The sequence below is a fragment of the Bombina bombina genome, chromosome 9 (genome assembly GCF_027579735.1).
Source record: "Bombina bombina isolate aBomBom1 chromosome 9, aBomBom1.pri, whole genome shotgun sequence".
NCBI lineage: Eukaryota > Metazoa > Chordata > Amphibia > Anura > Bombinatoridae > Bombina > Bombina bombina.
This window is the reverse complement of record NC_069507.1, coordinates 25114165-25133553: the sequence shown is the minus strand read 5'-3', so window position 1 is coordinate 25133553 and position 19389 is coordinate 25114165. Positions and strand designations below refer to the sequence as shown.

The 19389-nt window shown below is 42.2% G+C and overlaps 1 protein-coding gene across 9 annotated transcripts in view; it reads left to right on the top strand.

Moving 5' to 3' along the window:
* The window catches only part of GBF1 (golgi brefeldin A resistant guanine nucleotide exchange factor 1), a 365751-nt gene that overhangs the window by 276667 nt on the left and 69695 nt on the right, over nucleotides 1–19389 (top strand). For all 9 annotated transcript variants that reach the window (XM_053691965.1, XM_053691964.1, XM_053691962.1 and 6 more), the window contains 3 exons: nucleotides 1–35; nucleotides 12456–12544; nucleotides 13745–13947. The exon at nucleotides 1–35 is cut by the window's left edge and continues 103 nt beyond it. In XM_053691965.1, coding sequence (XP_053547940.1) covers nucleotides 1–35; nucleotides 12456–12544; nucleotides 13745–13947 — 327 coding nt within the window. The remainder of the gene's footprint in view (nucleotides 36–12455; nucleotides 12545–13744; nucleotides 13948–19389) is intronic.

Sequence of the window (19389 nt, the reverse complement as noted above, 5' to 3'; positions counted from 1 at the left end):
TGGAATTCAGGAGTCAGTGGATGGAAGTGAAGGAGGTGAGCAGTGCATGTTACAATGTAGGTTATTTCTATGTGTTTGATCACCCGTGAAAGTAATTGCTATCAATTACATAGGTTATTGGGGATGTGTTGCCGAATACCATGAACATGTAATGCTGTGTTGCCATAAACTTTTATCATATATGGTTTTATGCTGCCATTGTTTGTTTACAACAGCATATAACCATATACTGTGTGGCTGTTCTATTTACACAGTTATGCAAGTTTTAAGCACTTCACAGACTGAATGCATCTAGATGCAAAAAGCTCTACCTTTCTAAAGAAAATAAATGAGTTTTGAAGTATAAACAAAAAAAATTACACTATTCAGAAGTCCAGCGTTCATCTTCTACAAAGTGCTGAAGGCCCTCAGCATTTCTACCACCTTTCACATTTACAATCCGATGCATTTCTTTAGTATCGGCTTTGGATTTACAGTGGTCATGTCTTCAGCCAATCTAGAGCTGATATGAGTGAAATGCTGAAGTGCAAATTTGAATGGCAATAAATATTGCTGAATATTACTGCCTTCCTTATTCAAAACCAAAGACCAGCACTCTACCATTACATTTTTTAAATAAACTTGTTTTTTGTCCCAGTGCTCACCCTAAAAAGCCTTCCCTCCAGTGCAGGCTTCAAAAAATCTGTACAATTAAAAAGAACAGGTGTCTCTCTTGGATTAAAAATTGTCAATACTCTTTATTAGGCATAGTAACGTTTTGTCAAGCTCATATGTAAAAAAAAACAAACAAAAAAAACCACACCGTTCTTTTTTTAATCCATAACCATAAAACTGTGGGCCTATCCCAAGTGTCCATGGGAGAAGATAATCCATTGACATAGCATTCACAGTAACCCCTATATGACATTTTGAGAAGGGCTCCCACATAAAAACAATGCAGAGTTTTATTGCCCAATTTACATCACCAACATCTTCTACATTTATTTATTTTAATTACCTTTAACTGCTAGTAGGGGAAATAAACAGACATATATTAAATTAAATCCATATATTAAATTAATGGAATTAAATCCAATTTCCTGTTTAAACCTTTTGGGGTAAGGGTATTTAATCACCATATCCATTTGGTCTCCTTGTAAAGTAACTCCTTTAACCGATTACCTTCGCTTGGACATTGATCATAACTCTTAACTGGTTTGCTTTATGCCACATTGACTGGAAATTAACTGGACTTGGCAAAAATGTCATATCTGGGTTTGTTAGCAAATCCTATCCTTCAACTTTTGCCTGGTCTCTCCAATATAAAGAAAGCCACATGAACACTTCAAAGCATAAACCACATAAATTAAATTGCATGTATAATAACCAAATATTAAGTTTTTTTGCAGTGTATGTATGGGAAATTTCCCCTCCTTTAATTACACTATGGCACTGGGCACATCCAAAACAGGTAAAAGTGCCAGCTCTCTGGTAAGCCCTCACTAGTATTCTACCATGTGTTCCTTTCTATAAGCGGCCATTGGAAGCTGGGAGAATTCTCCAATGTCTGGGCAAGCCTCTTGCAGTATATACCAATTTCTCTAAAGGATTCTGCACACTTGATTTCTTAATGTGTTATTAAGTGCAAATTTGGAGGTTATTTTGCTTCCTATTGCTATTCACCGTATTTGTATCGTTTACTGGGTCCTTGCACTTAAGATCCTACCTAATTTTCTCTATGTACATCTATCATAACCTCTATTTACAAACATTTATCTTCCCATCCATTTTTTTTTTGTTCTTATTGTCCTTGTCTTACACAATCCTATCAACTTCCATGAATTATGATTGTGGTATACTATTAAACACCCTAGGACGGTGATAACTACTTCTATATAACAACATATCTGTAGGTTTTAAATGCAAGCCTGTTTTCTCTTGTTAAGTGTGTTCAGTCCACGGGTCATCCATTACTTATGGGATATATTCTCCATCCCAACAGGAAGTTGCAAGAGGATCACCCAAGCAGAGCTGCTTTATAGCTCCTCCCCTCACATGTCATATCCAGTCATTCTCTTGCAACCCTCAACAAAGAAGGAGGTCGCGAGAGGAGCTGGAGTTTTTACTTAACTATTCTTCAATCAAAAGTTTGTTATTTTAAATGGCACCGGAGTGTGCTGTTTTTCTATCTCAGGCAGTATTTGGAAGAAGAAACTGCCTGCGTTTTTTTTTCTATGATCTTAGCAGGCGTAACTAAGATCCACTGGCTGTTCTCGACATTCTGAGGAGTGGGGTAACTTCAGAAAATGGGAATAGCATGCGGGGTCCTCCGCCAATGAGGTATGTGCGGTACATTATTTTCTGGGAATGGAATTGACTAAGAAAATACTGCTGTTACCGTATGATGTAAGTACAGCCTTAAATGCAGTAGTGGCAACTGGTATCAGGCTGATAAATGTATGCGCAGTCAAGTTATTTTCTAGGGACTAGAATTTGACTGAGAAAATACTGTTAAAACTGAAATAATACTTAAGCCTTATCTGCAGTGGTAGCGACTGGTAGCAGGCTTAGTGATAACTTTGCATGACATTGGAAAATGTTATTTTTTAATAAAACGTTTACTGGCATGTTATTCGTTTTTGTGAGGTACTTTGGTGATAAATCTCTTTGGGCATGATTTTTTTCCACATGGCTGACATATATTTTCTGCATGGAAACCGTTATATCAGGGCTCCCACTGTTGTGATAGGAGTGGGAGGGACCTTGTTTTAGCGCCTTGTTGCGCAGTTATAATTCTAGCACAGTCTTCCTGCTTCTTCCTCATTGATCCAGGACGTCTCTAGAGAGCTCAGGGGTCTGCAAAATTCATTTTTGAGGGAGGTAATCAGTCACAGCAGATCTGTGACAGTGTGCTTGACTGTGATTAAAAGCGTTAAATCTTAATTGATATCCGTTTTATCCGTTTTGGGTATTGAGGGGTTAATCATCCTTTTGCTAATGGGTGCAATCCTCTGCTTGTTCATCATGTTCAAAAGCCAATGTGGACCCCAATAAAACGATGTGTACCAATTGTATTGATATTGCTTTGAATAAAAGTCAATCTGTACCGATAGAGAAACTTTCACCAGACAACGAGGGGGAAGTTATGCCGCCTAACTCTCCTCACGTGTCAGTACCTGCGTCTCCCGCTCGGGAGATGCGTAGGATTGAGACGCCAAGTACATCTAGGCCCTTACAAATCACTTTACATGATATGGCTAATGTTATGAAAGAAGTATTATATAATATGCCCGAATTAAGGGGCAAGCGCGATAGCTCTGGGTTAAGGACAGAGCGCGCTGATGACACGAGAGCCATGTCTGATACTGCGTCACAATTTGCAGAACATGAGGACGGTGAGCTTCATTCTGTTGGTGACGGTTCTGATCCGGGGAGACCGGATTCAGAAATTTTAAATTTAAGCTTGAGAACCTCCGTGTGTTACTAGGGGAGGTATTAGCGGCTCTGAATGATTGCGACACTGTGGCAATCCCAGAGAAATTGTGTAGGTTGGATAGATACTATGCGGTACCGGTGTGTACTGACGTCTTTCCTATACCAAAAAGACTTACAGAAATTATTAGTAAGGAGTGGGATAGACCTGGTGTGCCTTTTTCCCCTCCCCAGATATTCAGAAAAATGTTTCCTATAGACGCCACCACACGAGACTTATGGCAGACGGTCCCTAAGGTGGAGGGAGCAGTTTCTACTCTAGCCAAGCGTACCACTATCCCGGTGGAGGATAGCTGTGCTTTCTCAGATCCAATGGATAAAAAATTAGAGGGTTATCTTAAGAAAATGTTTGTTCAACAGGGTTTTATTTTGCAGCCTCTTGCATGCATTGCGCCTGTCACGGCTGCAGCGGCATTCTGGTTTGAGTCTCTGGAAGAGGCGATTCGCGCAGAGCCATTGGATGAGGCTTTGAGCAAAGTTAGAACCCTTAAGCAAGCTAATGCGTTTGTTTCAGATGCCGTAGTACATCTAACCAAACTTACGGCTAAAAATTCCGGATTCGCCATACAGGCGCGCAGAGCGCTCTGGCTTAAATCCTGGTCAGCGGATGTAACTTTCAAGTCTAAGCTACTTAACATTCCTTTCAAAGGGCAGACCTTATTCGGGCCCGGCTTGAAGGAAATTATTGCTGACATTACGGGAGGTAAGGGCCACGCCCTTCCTCAGGACAGGGCCAAACCAAAGGCCAAACAGTCTAATTTTCGTGCCTTTCGTAACTTCAAGGCAGGAGCAGCATCAACTTCCTCCGCTCCAAAACAGGAAGGAACTACTGCTCGTTACAGACAGGGTTGGAAAGGAAACCAGTCATGGAACAAGGGCAAGCAGGCCAGAAAGCCTACTCCTGCCCCTAAGACAGCATGAAGACAGGGCCCCCTATCCGGAGACGGATCTAGTGGGGGGCAGACTTTCTCTCTTCGCCCAGGCTTGGGCAAGAGATGTGCAGGATCCCTGGACGTTGAAGATTATATCTCAGGGATATCTTCTGGATTTCAAAACCTCTCCTCCACAAGGGAGGTTCCATCTTTCGAGGTTATCAACAAACCTAGTAAAGAGAGAGGCATTTCTACAATGTGTACAAGACCTCTTAATCATGGGAGTGATCCACTCAGTTCCGCAATCGGAACAGGGACAAGGATTTTACTCAAATCTATTTTTGGTTCCCAAAAAAGAGGGAACCTTCAGACCAATCTTGGACTTAAAGATCTTAAACAAATTCCTAAGGGTACCATCGTTCAAGATGGAAACCATTCGAACCATCCTACCCATGATCCAAGAGGGTCAATATATGACCACAGTGGACTTAAAGGATGCTTACCTTCACATACCGATTCACAAAGATCATTATCGGTACCTAAGGTTTGCCTTTCTAGACAGGCATTACCAGTTTGTGGCTCTTCCCTTCGGGTTAGCCACGGCCCCCGAGAATTTTTACGAAGGTTCTGGGCTCACTTCTGGCGGTACTAAGACCACGAGGCATAGCGGTGGCTCCGTACCTAGACGACATTCTGATACAAGCGTCAAGTTTTCAGAATGCAAAGTCTCATACAGAGATAGTTCTTACATTTCTGAGGTTGCATGGGTGGAAAGTGAACGTGGAAAAGAGTTCTCCGTTACCACTCACAAGGGTTCCTTTTCTAGGGACTCTTATAGATTCTGTAGAGATAAAGATTTACCTGACGGAGTCCAGGTTATCAAAGATTCTCATTGCTTGCCGTGCCCTTCATTCCATTCCAAGCCCATCAGTAGCTCAGTGCATGGAGGTAATCGGTTTAATGGTCGCGGCAATGGACATAGTGCCATTTGCGCGCCTGCATCTCAGACCGCTGCAACTATGCATGCTCAGTCAATGGAACAGGGATTACTCAGATCTGTCCCCTTTGCTAAATCTGGACCAGGAGACCAGAGATTCTCTTCTCTGGTGGTTGTCACCGGTTCATCTGTCCAAAGGAATGACCTTTCGCAGACCAGATTGGACGATTGTAACAACGGATGCCAGCCTTCTAGGCTGGGGAGCAGTCTGGAATTCCCTGAAGGCTCAGGGTTCGTGGACTCAGGAGGAGAAACTCCTTCCAATAAACATTCTGGAATTAAGAGCAATATTCAATGCTCTTCTAGCTTGGCCTCAGTTAGCAAGACTGAGGTTCATCAGATTTCAGTCGGACAATATCACTACTGTGGCTTACATCAATCATCAAGGGGGAACCAGGAGTTCCCTAGCGATGTTGGAAGTCTCGAAGATAATTCGCTGGGCAGAGTCTCACTCTTGCCACCTGTCAGCGATTTACATCCCAGGCGTAGAGAACTGGGAGGCGGATTTCCTAAGTCGCCAGACTTTTCATCCGGGAGAGTGGGAACTTCACCCGGAGGTATTTGCTCAACTGATTCGTCGTTGGGGCAAACCGGATCTGGATCTCATGGCATCTCGCCAGAACGCGAAGCTTCCTTGTTACGGATCCAGGTCCAGGGACCCGTGAGCGGTGTTGGTAGATGCGTTAGCAGCCCCTTGGGTTTTCAACATAGCTTATGTGTTTCCACCATTTCCGTTGCTACCTCGACTGATTGCCAGGATCAAACAGGAGAGGGCATCGGTAATTCTGATAGCGCCTGCGTGGCCACGCAGGACCTGGTATGCAGACCTAGTGGACATGTCGTCCTGTCCACCATGGTCTCTTCCTCTGAGGCAGGACCTTCTAGTTCAGGGTCCTTTCAACCATCCAAACCTAATTTCTCTGAGGCTGACTGCCTGGAAATTTAACGCTTGATTCTATCTAAGCGGGGGTTTTCGGATTCGGTTATTGATACATTAATACAGGCTCGGAAACCTGTGACCAGAAAAATTTACCATAAGATATGGCGTAAATATTTATATTGGTGCGAATCCAAGAGTTACTCATGGAGTAAGGTTAGGATTCCTAGGATATTGGCTTTTCTACAAGAGGGTTTAGAAAAAGGTTTGTCCGCTAGTTCGCTAAAGGGACAGATTTCAGCTCTGTCTATTCTTTTACACAAACGTCTGGCAGAGAATCCAGACGTCCAGGCCTTTTGTCAGGCTTTGGCTAGAATTAAGCCTGTGTTTAAAGCTGTTGCTCCTCTGTGGAGCTTAAACTTGGTTCTTAAAGTTCTTCAGGGTGTTCCGTTTGAACCCCTTCATTTCATTGATATTAAGCTTTTGTCTTGGAAAGTTTTGTTTTTGATGGCTATTTCCTCGGCTCGAAGAGTCTCTGAGTTATCTGCCTTACAATGTGATTCTCCTTATCTGATCTTTCATTCAGACAAGGTAGTACTGCGTACTAAACCTGGGCTTTTACCTAAGGTTGTTTCTAACAGGAATATCAATCAAGAGATTGTTGTTCCATCATTATGTCCTAATCCTTCTTCAAAGAAGGAACGTCTTTTGCATAATCTGGACGTGGTCCGTGCTCTGAAGTTCTACTTACAGGCAACTAAAGATTTTAGACAAACTTCTTCTCTGTTTGTCGTTTACTCTGGACAGAGGAGAGGTCAAAAGGCTTCGGCTACCTCTCTCTCTTTTTGGCTTTGTAGCATAATACGTTTAGCCTAAATGTGCTCTTGGCTAGAACATAAAGGCCTTTGGTAGTGACATGACCTTATGGTTGGGCGCGCTTTTTGGACTGTACGGTTCACCTTGTGACTGGACGTGTTTACGTTCTGGTCTTCTATTTACGCATTCCTGACGTGTGGCGACTGAAAAATTAGAGTCTGCTAGTGTCTGGTTCTAGGAGGTGGTGAGTGCCCCAGCCATTGTGGGTGTCAGGTGCCGGTTTGTTTGTTTTTTAGTTTATATTATTAAATCTAGTTATGAAGGATTCTGAGGCTGAGTCTGTTCAAATTTCAGATTCTTTGACTTGTGAAGAATTGGCCCCGTTGACACAGGTCAATCAGTTATGTTCGATATGCCGTATTAGAGCGCCCTGTTCCTCGGGCTTGGGAAATAGAGGGTCTGCTTAGCCATTCGCCTTTGGGGGTTCTGTCCTTCGAGAGGCGAGTTCCCTACTGATCCTGACTACTACATATACGGGTAACCCAGATTATGTTTATCCCTCCTTACAGGGCGGCTTGTTCCCCCCTGGAGGTTGCAGCTTGTTTTCGTTTTCACATATTTTGGCGATTATGCGTCTGCAAAGTCCAGGCGTTTATTTGTGTTTGTGCTCTTGCCCGATTGTCCCGGGTCTTTCGGCCTTGGGTGGGTCTATACAGTTTCCTGCGGGTGCAGCTGTTCCTGAGTGTTGTGTCTTTCGTTACAGAATAGCGCATCTTCACGTTTTACTCAGACACTTTTTTGAGTTATTAAAGGATCCTATCCTTAATGGATACGGGAATTCGCAGTATTCTACTTCGAATGGCTCACCTCATTGGACATGAAGGTATGACGTAATCTACAAACTGTCTGCTTATTGAGGTCTTTCCCAGTTTTTGTTGGAAGATCAGGGTTCCGTTTGGCTGGTCCTGCGGGTATGCCTGTTTTCTTCCTGGATGTTAACCTACGTGTTGCCTTATTTTCTTTTATCCGGTTAGGATACCTTTTGTTTTTGATTATGTGTTTCCTTCTGGAACTTCTGGGATCAATCCTCTCTGTTTGCTGCTTCAGAAGTTTGTTAAGGGACACGTTAGTCATATGTTGGTCTGTTTTACCTTCCTCTCTGAGGGAGGATTTAGGCAGCTTGACAGTTATGACCCCAGCTGCGGCTGGTCCTGCTGGGATTCAGATCTTCTGTCCTGTAGCTTATTCAGACATGTGGCGCCTGTTCTGCCTGGCTGGTGGGGCGCTGAGTGCTCACAATTATTATTTGTGTGTTTTCTTGTTTTTCTTTATAAGTTCAGCTAAGCTCTCTAAAAGGATCCGTATGGCAGGAAGTATTGTGTCAGTCCTTATTCAGCCTTCAATCTGACCGGGTCAGTGGAGCTCCGCTGCGTCACTCTTTTTGCTCCAATTTTCTCTGGGCCTAGAGTTTTTTTCCTCTCTTGGGAGGATTGGGGGTTAAGCACCTCCTTAACGCTGTTTTGGGCGGTTTGGCCTTCTAAGGCTCTGGAATTGTCCTTGGACTTGTTCCTGCTGTGGTTCTCTTCTTGAGACATTTCGGACGTTGTCCGTTACCCTGGGACCTGGTTCCCTGCGGGAATTGTTTCCTTTGTAGGGACATGGGCAGTGTGGTCTCCTCCAGCTCTGTTTAGGGTTTCTTCCCCAGAAATGGGGGATGCTCCCCATCCTTCTTTAATCTTCTCCTCTGATTTTAGGGGGGTGATGTGGAGACTAGCCTTTGTTCGAGGGACTTTGTCCTCGAGGTATCCCCTTGATCTCTAGTGACCTTGTTTTGGTCTTTACTCCCTTAGCTCCTTGGCTAAGGGAGGGTGGTCTCGTCTTTTGGCGGGACTTGCAAGTTTTTCTCGTCCATTTTACTTTGGACGTTGTATGGTTATCTCCCGGGGTCTGGTTTTTATATCAGACAGGGGATTTCAGCTTCTGAGTTCTTGTTTTGGGGGGCTCAGACCTCCTCGCTCTGGTTCTTCCGGTGGCTGAGGTTCTCACTCATCGCTTCCTTTGTGGATCCCATTGCGGGTTGTACTGGACTGTTGGGATCTAGAGCTGGTACGGGGTTCCCCAGTTCCAGGAAACTTGGGCTGTGTCTTATGTTTGGGCTAGTTGAACTTGTTCTGGCTGGTGAGGTAGCTCAGTTGGTAAATCCCCTTACTATAAAAAAGCCTGTTTAAAAGATACAAGGTCACAGGTTCAGGTCACGGCAGGGCCGACTCAGCGCTTTTTCCTTCTGAGGTCGATAAATGAGTACCATTAAATTTGGCAGGTTTTTCTGGGTGCCGATGCCCCTTGGGCTTGCCTTCGCCTATTGGTCAGTTTCCCTTGGTCGGCTTGCTGATCTAGTGTGATGGCTTCGCTGCTCTGCTAGCAAAAACCGCTGCAGCTATGGCACCTTGTCTGGTGCTAGCAAGTTAAAATCTTCAGGGGATTCCTTTCAGATCAGGGCGTTAGAGATTTGTTCTCTCAGTTCAGCTTCTGGCTGTGTCCTGGGGGCAGGGGCTCTGTCCTTCCGGCCCTTTTGCCGGCCCCCTTTGTCGGGCGGCTTATATTCTTCTTTTGGTAGTGGGGTCCCTATCTTAGGGCTTCTCCTGTCTTCAAGAGGTTGGGACAGACGGTTTAACCTATTTCGGAGAGAGATACGCTCTCTAGGTTGTTCTGTCCATCTGGAGAGTTGCAGGCTCCGCCTTGAGTCTATGTTGGGCCTTTAGCTAGGTCTCTAGGTCTACGGCCTTGTCAACTGTCTCTGTGGTGTTCGGGTTGGCATCCAAGCACTGTTGTAATGGCTGTACCATCTTTCCGCTTGTTGTTTGAGCTGGGGTTTTTCTGGTTCCCTGGTTTCGGACCTGCCGATGCTTGGGTTGGCCCGGCTGGAGGTAGGTCCTGAGATCCGTTGTTCTTCTTGAATCTTGGAGGCGCACTGGTCCTCGAGGTTCTAGGCTCTCCTTTTATTTTCGAGGCCTTTGTGTAGGTCTGGCGGTTCGGTTGCTTAGAGTGTGCTTTTTGTAGTGGAGGTTAGCACTCTACATTTTGAATTGCAGTAGTAGATGGCGCAGGTCTTTAGGAATTAGATTAAGGTTGGATATGTAATCCCTCTGATGATAAAGAGAAAAGGGCTTGGCGTGTCTAAAAGCCAATTAATAAGAGTGCAATATACTCACTCCATAAGTTGCATGGTATCCGCTTGTCTGAAGTGTGCCACTCAGATGTCTGGTAGCAGTGATCCACAGAGGTTTGGTAAACTGGGAGCAAGATAAAACTCCAGTGAAAAATATGCAAAATCTGTGATAATACAATAAGTAGTAACTTACTCCATCAAAATTGGACTTCCGGCACTGTCACAGCAAAATAACGAAATGATGTTCCAATTTTGATAAAAAAATTATTTATTAGCTCAACGCGTTTCAACTTATGCAAACGTCTTTTTCAAGAGCAAATATAAAACAAGTAAAAAAAAAACAGTGCCGGAAGTCCTATTTTGATGGAGTAAGTTACTACTTATTGTATTATCACAGATTTTGCATATTTTTCACTGGAGTTTTATCTTGCTCCCAGTTTACCAAACCTCTGTGGATCACTGCTAACAAACATCTGAGTGGCACACTTCAGACAAGCGGATACCATGCAACTTATGGAGTGAGTATATTGCACTCTTATTAATTGGCTTTTTCACACACGCCAAGCCCTTTTCTCTTTATGATCAGAGGGATTACATATCCAACCTGAGTCTAATTCCTAAAGACCTGCGCCATCTACTACTGCAATTCTATCTTAACCACAGTCCCTGGGGAGAGACTGAAAGAAGGCAGCGGTCTAACCACAAAGAGAGTATTAGTTCTTAGTCCATTTGTAACAGATTGTTGTTTTTTTACCATCTTTCAATATCTGTACATTGTTTCTTTTGTATTGCACCTGCGGATGGCTGTGTGTTCTTGACTCGGGTGTTTACCTTTGTCTGGGTCTGCTACATGTAAGTTTGCCTGAATTCTTCAGTTTTCTTAGCTCGGAGGATGTTTGGTCTCCGTTTTCAGTTGTCCCTAGACGCTGGTTGACTTGCTGCCTGGCAAGTGAGGGGTTGCTCTTTTGAAACCAGCTGCAGCTGTTTGCGCCTTGATTGTGTGCTAGTTAGCTGTTCAATCCTTTGCAGGATGTTGTGTGAACCTTTCTCTGTTCTTCTACCTGGTTTTAAACCTTTTGGTTTCTATTTGGATTGGGTGTTGCCTCCCATTGTTTTCAGGACCCATTTGGGTCTTACAAGCTTGGTTTAATTTGAGAGTTCTCCTTTTATGGCGTTTATGGTACCCTTCGGTTTCCATTTGATTCTTCCTTGCCTTGTTCCTTTGGAAGTTTGGCTGGGGTTCCCTTCGCTAGTAAAGGTGTAGCTGGGAGATCGACTGTTGGGCGACGGTGTCTCCCGGAGGACTGTTGACTCAGTTGAGTTTGAGTTGTGGTCTCTAGCTAGGCTTCCGTGCTATCTGCTGGTCAGTGTCCTTGGGGGCTTTTTCCCTTACTGTTTTCTCGGCTTCGGTCAAAGCGGGTTTTTTTTGTTGGGTAGTGGTTTTCAGGGCTGGTGCCCTCAGAATGGGCCGCCTATTTTACCCTCCAGTTTTAGCATTCAGTGTCCTCTATAGCTTGGGTATTGTTTTCCTAAAAGTAATGAATGCAGCTGTGGATTCTTTCCATTTAGGAAGAAAAACATAAATTATGCTTACCTGATCATTTTCTTTTCTTCCGATGGAAAGAGTCCACAGCTCCCCACCCGTCTCTATTTTGTGTTGGGTGTCTTGCTTTTATTCTTCTGGCACCTTTTTCACCCTGATATTTCTTCTACTGTTCCTTGTTCCTCTGCAGAATGACTGGGGGATGAGGGAAGTGGGAGGAGTATTTAAGCCTTTGGCTGGGGTGTCTTTGCCGCCTCCTGGTGGCCAGGTTCTTATTTCCCAAAAGTAATGAATGCAGCTGTGGACTCTTTCCATCGGAAGAAAATAAAATGATCAGGTAAGCATAATTTATGTTTTTGGTATAATCATATTTAGATGTAAATCACAAAAATAAAATCTGTCTCTCTGTCCTGTTGAAAAGCTAATAATTTGTCTGGCAGTCCCCACCACAAGATAAACACATCATCTATGTAGCAATACCACGCCAGATAATTCTCTGAAAAGTAAGAATGGGTATAAACTATTTTGTCTTTGATGGCATCCACAACTAAACAAGCATATGATTGGGCCACATTGGACCTCTTTGCAGTACCATCAGTACCATTTTTTTTCAATTTGTTTTGCTTTCTTTCCAACAAAAAAGTTACCTTAAAAATATTAAGATTTTTATTTATTTACTTATCATTTTGTAATGTATTTGCTTTTTTTAGCTGAGAAAAAGATCCCAAGAAAACCTCAACGTTTCTCAAATTTTCTTCCAACGGCTCAAGAATTAATTGAGATTAAGAGCAAGAAGAAGGTAACTAAAAATACTGCACAGCACTACTTTCAGTTTGCTTTAATATTGCCAAATACCCCCTAGAGCGAGGCATGTAGTAATGAGTGGCGAGACCCCTGTTATTAAAGGGCTGAAAACCCCTTAAGGACACGCAATGCTCATTGTACGTCTGTGTTGTTATGGGGTTGTCTGTTGTGTGTTGTTTTTAAAACGGATCTGGACCAGTACTCAATAAATACGTGTACTATTGATTTCTAAACTAGAAGAATGCCTAAAGAGACATTACATTTCTGGAGCTTGACTACCTCCAAATTTTACAGCTTTTGTTTTTTAAAAATAATAATTATCATCTCTCCCTTCTCGCTCTTAACTGTCTTTCTCAACTCCCTCCTCTCTTCAATTTCTTTTTACCCTCTCCCTTTCTCTCTCAGGCCATATCTTCTCTTTACACTCTCTCTCCCTTTCTCATATCTCTTTACTCCCCCCCCCCCCATTCTCTCTTAACTCTTACTCCTCCACTTTCACTTTTCGTTTTTAATCTCTCTCTCTCTGCCCAGTTTACCCTCTCAGAAGTAGCAGTCTAACCATTAATGGGGGTCTCTACAGCCATATAGGAATAACATATCCTTGCACTTTCATGGGTATATAATATCCCTTTAAATAATAGTTTTAACACATAGCCCAAAATATGTGTTTTTGACGCAATAGGAATGTATATTCTGCACTAATGGCTGGTGGAAATTTTGAGTATGTGTGTATATATATATATATATATATATATATATATATATATATATATATATATATATAGATATATATATATATATATAGATAGATATATATAGATATATATAGATATATATAGATATAGATATATATAGATATAGATATATATAGATATAGATATATATAGATATAGATATATATATATAGAGAGAGAGAGAGTCTTGTATCTTCAGTTTTACTTAATTTGCTTAATTTTGTTTTTCTACATTACTTTATGTTCTTAATTCCTATAGCAGTAAGGTCTCCCCCTTCCATCCATTCCTCAACATAAATAAATAGGTTAATTTCAACTTTTCCTCAATGTAGATTTTTGCTAGCAATGGATAACCTGGTTGGTTGATTGTGTGTGATGTTGAATGGTTGTGGCATCGGGTCTACAGGACAGTAAATAAAATTAAAAAAACTCACCTGGTCACCTTGTGTTTTTGTGTCAAGCTTCTTATAACTGGAACTGAACAGTTTAACCAGAAACCAAAGAAAGGAATTGAATTCCTGCAAGAGAAGAATCTTTTAGCAACTCCCATGGACAACAATGAGGTGGCGCAGTGGTTGCGCGAGAACCCCAGGCTGGATAAGAAAATGATCGGCGAGTTTATCAGCGATCGCAAGCACATTGATTTGCTTGAAAGCTTTGTGGGGTGAGTTTTATAGTTTTCTGGATGAATTTGCCTTAATAAAAGATTTGAAGGCACATATATTTAAATTAGTTTCAATTCAATCTGCTTGCATCACAAGCTACTAGAAGGTGACGGTCATGAATATATGATTTGGGAAAGCAATTCACTTGTTTTTCTGACAATGCGATAGGTTTCAACCACCTGGAATTTTCCAATAAAAATATAATTAAAAAAGCATGGTAATTATAACAAAGATTAAATAATCTTATTTTATTCATGGTTTTATATTGTTACTTTAAATGAATGGACAAAAATTATAAAATAATTTGATCTGATCATGGTGTATAAGAGTAGCATGTTTCTTTGTATCTGCTTTCTAGACTTTATAAAATCAACTTTCATAATAAAAAAATATTTTGTTAAACTAGGCAACGTATTGCGAGTTAAAAATACATTAGTTTGCATAAAAATAAAAAAAAATTGTTTGTCCACTCGTCAGTCTTCCAGGACACTACAATACAAAAAAAGAAGAAAAATCCTTGTGCAGTAACCTCAGATCGGACAGATATAGCAGAAATGGAAACCATGTCTACTCACAGCCATAACAAACCCACCATTGTGCTAGCCATACCGGCTGCATCATAAATATGCAGTACAGATCATTTTATTTCTGCGATATATTCATAATTTATTCTGCTTGTTTTTCCTGTTTACTTGTCTCAGGGGAGTAGGAGGGCAAACGTCATGCTTGCACCTACAAAATGATTGTTTAGATCAGAATAAGCTTACATCTGGCTTGTGAACAAGGCTTTTTATATGGGTGTTTCCAGGGCTGCTCTAAAGCAACAAAACACTGCAAATGTTGTTGGCAAAACAACTGAAGTAAATATTTTAAAAATATTATACAGACCGTGTGCAATGCAGTGGTTAATTGGTGATAAATACTTTATATACATAAAAATGACTTGAATATCATTTTGTTTTTAGAGTAATATTTAATGTTGTAACAGATATAACAGTGGCTTGAAAACAACATCTGTTCTCATTTCCCTGTGCTTCAGGTTTCCAATCTGTAAAAAAAAGAAACAGTATTAGGTACACAACTCAAGGCTGAATGAATTAGTTAAATTAAGTGCTGAATAACGTCCCACTGAGCTGGAAAAGAGGAAGCTGGTTATTCATATTTCTTCTACAAGATACGACGAGTCCACGGATTTCATTCTTACTTGTGGGATATTAACCTCCTGCTAACAGGAAGTGGCAAAGAGCACCACAGCAGAGCTGTATATATAGCTCCTCCCTTCCCTCCACCCCCAGTCATTCTCTTTGCCTGTGTTAGTAATAGGAAGAAAGGTAAAGTGAGGTGTTAGTTTTAGATTCTTCAGTCAAGAAGTTTTTTTTATTTGAAATGGTACCGGTGAGTACTATTTTCCTCAGGGAGATATGGAAGAAGATTTCTGCCCTGAGGTTGATGATCTTAGCAGATGTAACTAAGATCCATGTTGGTTCCCACAGAGCTTCTGAAGGTAGTACAAGAGAAATCTTCAGTGTGGAGAACGGTTTCATGCTACAAGCAGCATTGAGGTATGTTCAGTCTTTTAATTCTGAGGAGACTTGGTATATCAGAACTGGCTGACATTTTTTCCCTGCAAGGGAAGGGGTAAGCAGTAGACCTGTACACAAAGGGTATTACTGAAAATCCTGTGTTTATTTCTTTAATTGACATAGTACTGGGCTGAAAGCAATATATAAAAGAGACACTGGGAGAGGCAGCTTAACGTTTTTTATTTGGCTTATTACAAATAATCAGTATGGCTGCAGTATTACTGTAATGTTTTTAAGGGGACCACATGGCTTTATTTGCTAACCGCTTCCCATGCGGTTGTACAGACTAATGTGAGCGACGTCCATGATGGGCGGGGCCTATTTTCGCGCGCTCATACGCACAGTTTACTCTGACTGAGAAGGCAGCAGGCATTAGCTCCGGTTGGGCCTAAACTTGTGTTCTGTTCACCGGATCGTTGTTGAGTAATTTTGCAGTACCCTGGGGGCAGGTAGGCACCACAGCAGAGCTGTGATGAGGGGCAGGGGTCATTTTTTCACATAAAATATATTTTTTTATATCAATGTCTTTTAGAGGTTAAACTCACCCTTTGCTCTTAGGGTGCAATAATTTTTGGCACAATTGAACAAATTTATTTAATTGGTTTGCGTTATTTAACGTTTTAGGCAGTTTAGGAAAAATTGTGCGCTTTTTTATTTCTTAAAGGCGCAGTACACATTTTTTGAAAAATTATTGAAATCAATAAATAAAGTGTTTAACGACTATTGTGGTTATTGCTAGTCTGTTCAACATGTCTGACATTGAGGATACTAATTGCTCTATGTGTTTAGAAGCCATTGTGGAACCCCCTCTTACTTTGTGTACCTCTTGTACTGAAAGGGCCTTACAATGTAAAAATCATATTTTAGGTAAAGAAAGTGTGACTAAGGATGATTCTCAATCTGAAGAGAATCAGGATATGCCATCTAATTCTCCCCAAGTGTCACAACCTTTAACGCCCACACAAGCGACGCCAAGTACCTCTAGTGCGTCTAATTCTTTTACTCTGCAGGAGATGGCTGCAGTTATGTCAACTACCCTTACAGAGGTGTTATCTAAAATACCAGTGTTACAGGGTAAACGCAGTAGGTCAGGGAATTGCTGTCTGAGGGTGAACTTTCAGACTCAGGAAATATGTTACCTCAGACAGATTCGGACGTCATGTCCCTTAAATTTAAGCTTGAACACCTCCGCCTGTTACTTCAGGAGGTTTTAGCGACTCTGGATGATTGTGACCCTATTGTGATACCACCAGAGAAATTGTGTAAGATGGACAAATATCTAGAGGTACCTACTTACACTGATGTTTTTCCAGTTCTTAAAAGAATTTCGGAAATTATAAAAAAGGAATGGGATAGACCAGGTATACCGTTCTCTCCTCCTCCTAATTTTAAGAAAATGTATCCCATATCAGACACCATTCGGGACTCTTGGCAGTCGGTCTCTAAGGTGGAGGGCGCTATTTCTACCCTGGCTAAGCGTACAACTATACCTATTGAGGACAGTTGCTCTTTCAAAGACCCTATGGATAAGAAGTTAGAGGGTCTTCTAAAGAAATTATTTATTCATCAGGGTTTTCTTTTACAACCCAGCTTGCATTGTTCCAGTTACTACTGCAGCAGCTTTTTGGTTTGATGCTCTAGAAGAGTCTCTGAAGGTTGAGACCACATTAGAGGACATTTTGGATAGAATTAGGGCTCTCAAGCTAGCTAATTCTTTTATTACAGATGCCGCTTTTCAAATGGCTAAATTAGCGGCGAAAAATGCAGGAATTGCCATTTTAGCGCGTAGAGCGTTATGGCTCAAATCTTGGTCTGCTGATGTGTCATCAAAATCTAAGCTTTTAGCTATTCCTTTCTAGGCTAAGACCCTATTCGGGCCTGAATTGAAGGAAATCATTTCTGACATTACTGGAGGTAAAGGCCATGCCCTACCTCAGGATAATCTGTTAAGATGAGGGGTAAACAAAATAATTTTCGTTCCTTTCGAAATTTTAAGGGAGTACCCTCTGCTTCCTCTTTCTCTACAAAGCAGGAAGGGAATTTTGCTCAATCCAAGTCCGTCTGGAGACCCAACCAGTCTTGGAATAAAGGTAAACAATCCAAGAAGCCCACTGCTGCTACAAAGACAGCATGAAGGGACCGGATCTAGTAGGGGACAGACTTTTTTTTCTTTGCTCAGGCTTGGGCAAGAGATGTTCAGGACCCCTGAGCATTGGAAATCGGGACCCACAGGTATCAACTGGATTTTCTCCCAAGAGGGAGATTTCATCTTTCACGATTATCTGTAGACCAGATAAAAAGAGAGGCGTTCTTACGCTGTATAAAACCTCTCTACCATTGGAGTAATTTGTCCCGTTCCAAAACTGGAACAGGGGCAGGGGTTTTACTCAAATCTTTTCGTGGTTCCCAAAAAAGAGGGAACTTTCAGACCCATTCTAGATCTCAAGTGTCTAAACAAGTTTCTCAATTTTACAATTTTACCAATGATCCAGGAGGGTCAATATATGACTACCGTGGATTTGAAGGATGCATACCTTCATATCCCCATTCACAAGGATCCTCATCAGTTCCTAAGGTTTGCCTTCCTGGACAAACATTTTCACAAAGGTTCTAGGGTCCCTTCTGGCGGTTCTCAGACTGTGGGGCATAGCAGTGGCGCCTTATCTGGACGATATGTTGATTCAGGCGTCAACTTATCACCTGACAAAATCTCACACGAACACAGTATTGTCCTTCCTGAGAACTCACGGTTGGAAGGTGAACATAGAAAAGAGTTCACTTGTTCCACGGAGAAGGGTTCCCTTTTTGGGAACTCTGATAGACTCGGTAGACATGAAAATATTTCTGACGGAGGTCAGAAAGTCAAAGATTCTAAATACTTGCTGAGTACTTCAGTCCATTCCTCGGCCATCAGTGGCTCAGTGTATGGAGGTAATTGGATTAATGGTAGCGGCAATGGACATCATTCCGTTTGCTCGCTTTTATCTCAGACCACTGCAGCTTTGCATGCTCGGACAGTGGAATGGGGACTATGCAAATTTATCTCCTCAGATAAATCTGGATCAAGAGACCAGAGACTCTCTTCTTTGGTGGTTGTCGCCGGATCATCTGTCCCAGGGGACGTGTTTTCTCAGACCCTCATAGGTAATAGTGACAACGGACGCCAGTCTACTGGGCTGGGGTGCAGTCTGGAATTCCCTGAAGGCTCAGGGTGTTTGGACTCAGGTGGAGTCTCGACTTCCAATCAATATTCTGGAACTGAGAGCAATATTCAATGCGCTTCAAGTCGTCAGACTTTTCATCCGGGGGAGTGGGAACTGCACCCGGAGGTGTTTGCCTCACTGATTCTCCAATGGGGCAGGCCGGAATTGGATCTGATGGCATCTCGTCAGAATGCCAAGCTTCCACGATACGGAACCAGGTCGAGGGATCCCCAGGCCGAACTGATAGATGCCTTGGCAGTGCCTTGGTCGTTCTGCCTAGCTTATGTGTTTCCACCATTTCCTCTCCTTCCACGCGTGATTTCTCAGATCAAACAGGAGAGAGCTTCAGTAATCCTGATCGCGCCTGTGTGGCCATACAGGACTTGGTATTTGGATCTAGTGGACATGTCCTCTCTGCCACCATGGAAACTTCCTTTGAGACAAGACCTTCTCATTCAAGGACCTTTCCAACATCCAAATCTAAATTCTCTGCAGCTGACTGCTTGGAGATTGAACGCTTGATTTTATCTAAGCGGGGATTCTCAGATTCGGTCATTGATACTTTGATACAGGCATGTAAGCCTGTCACTAGAAAAATCTATCATAAGATATGGCGTAAATATCTTTATTGGTGTGAATCCAAGGGCTACTCATG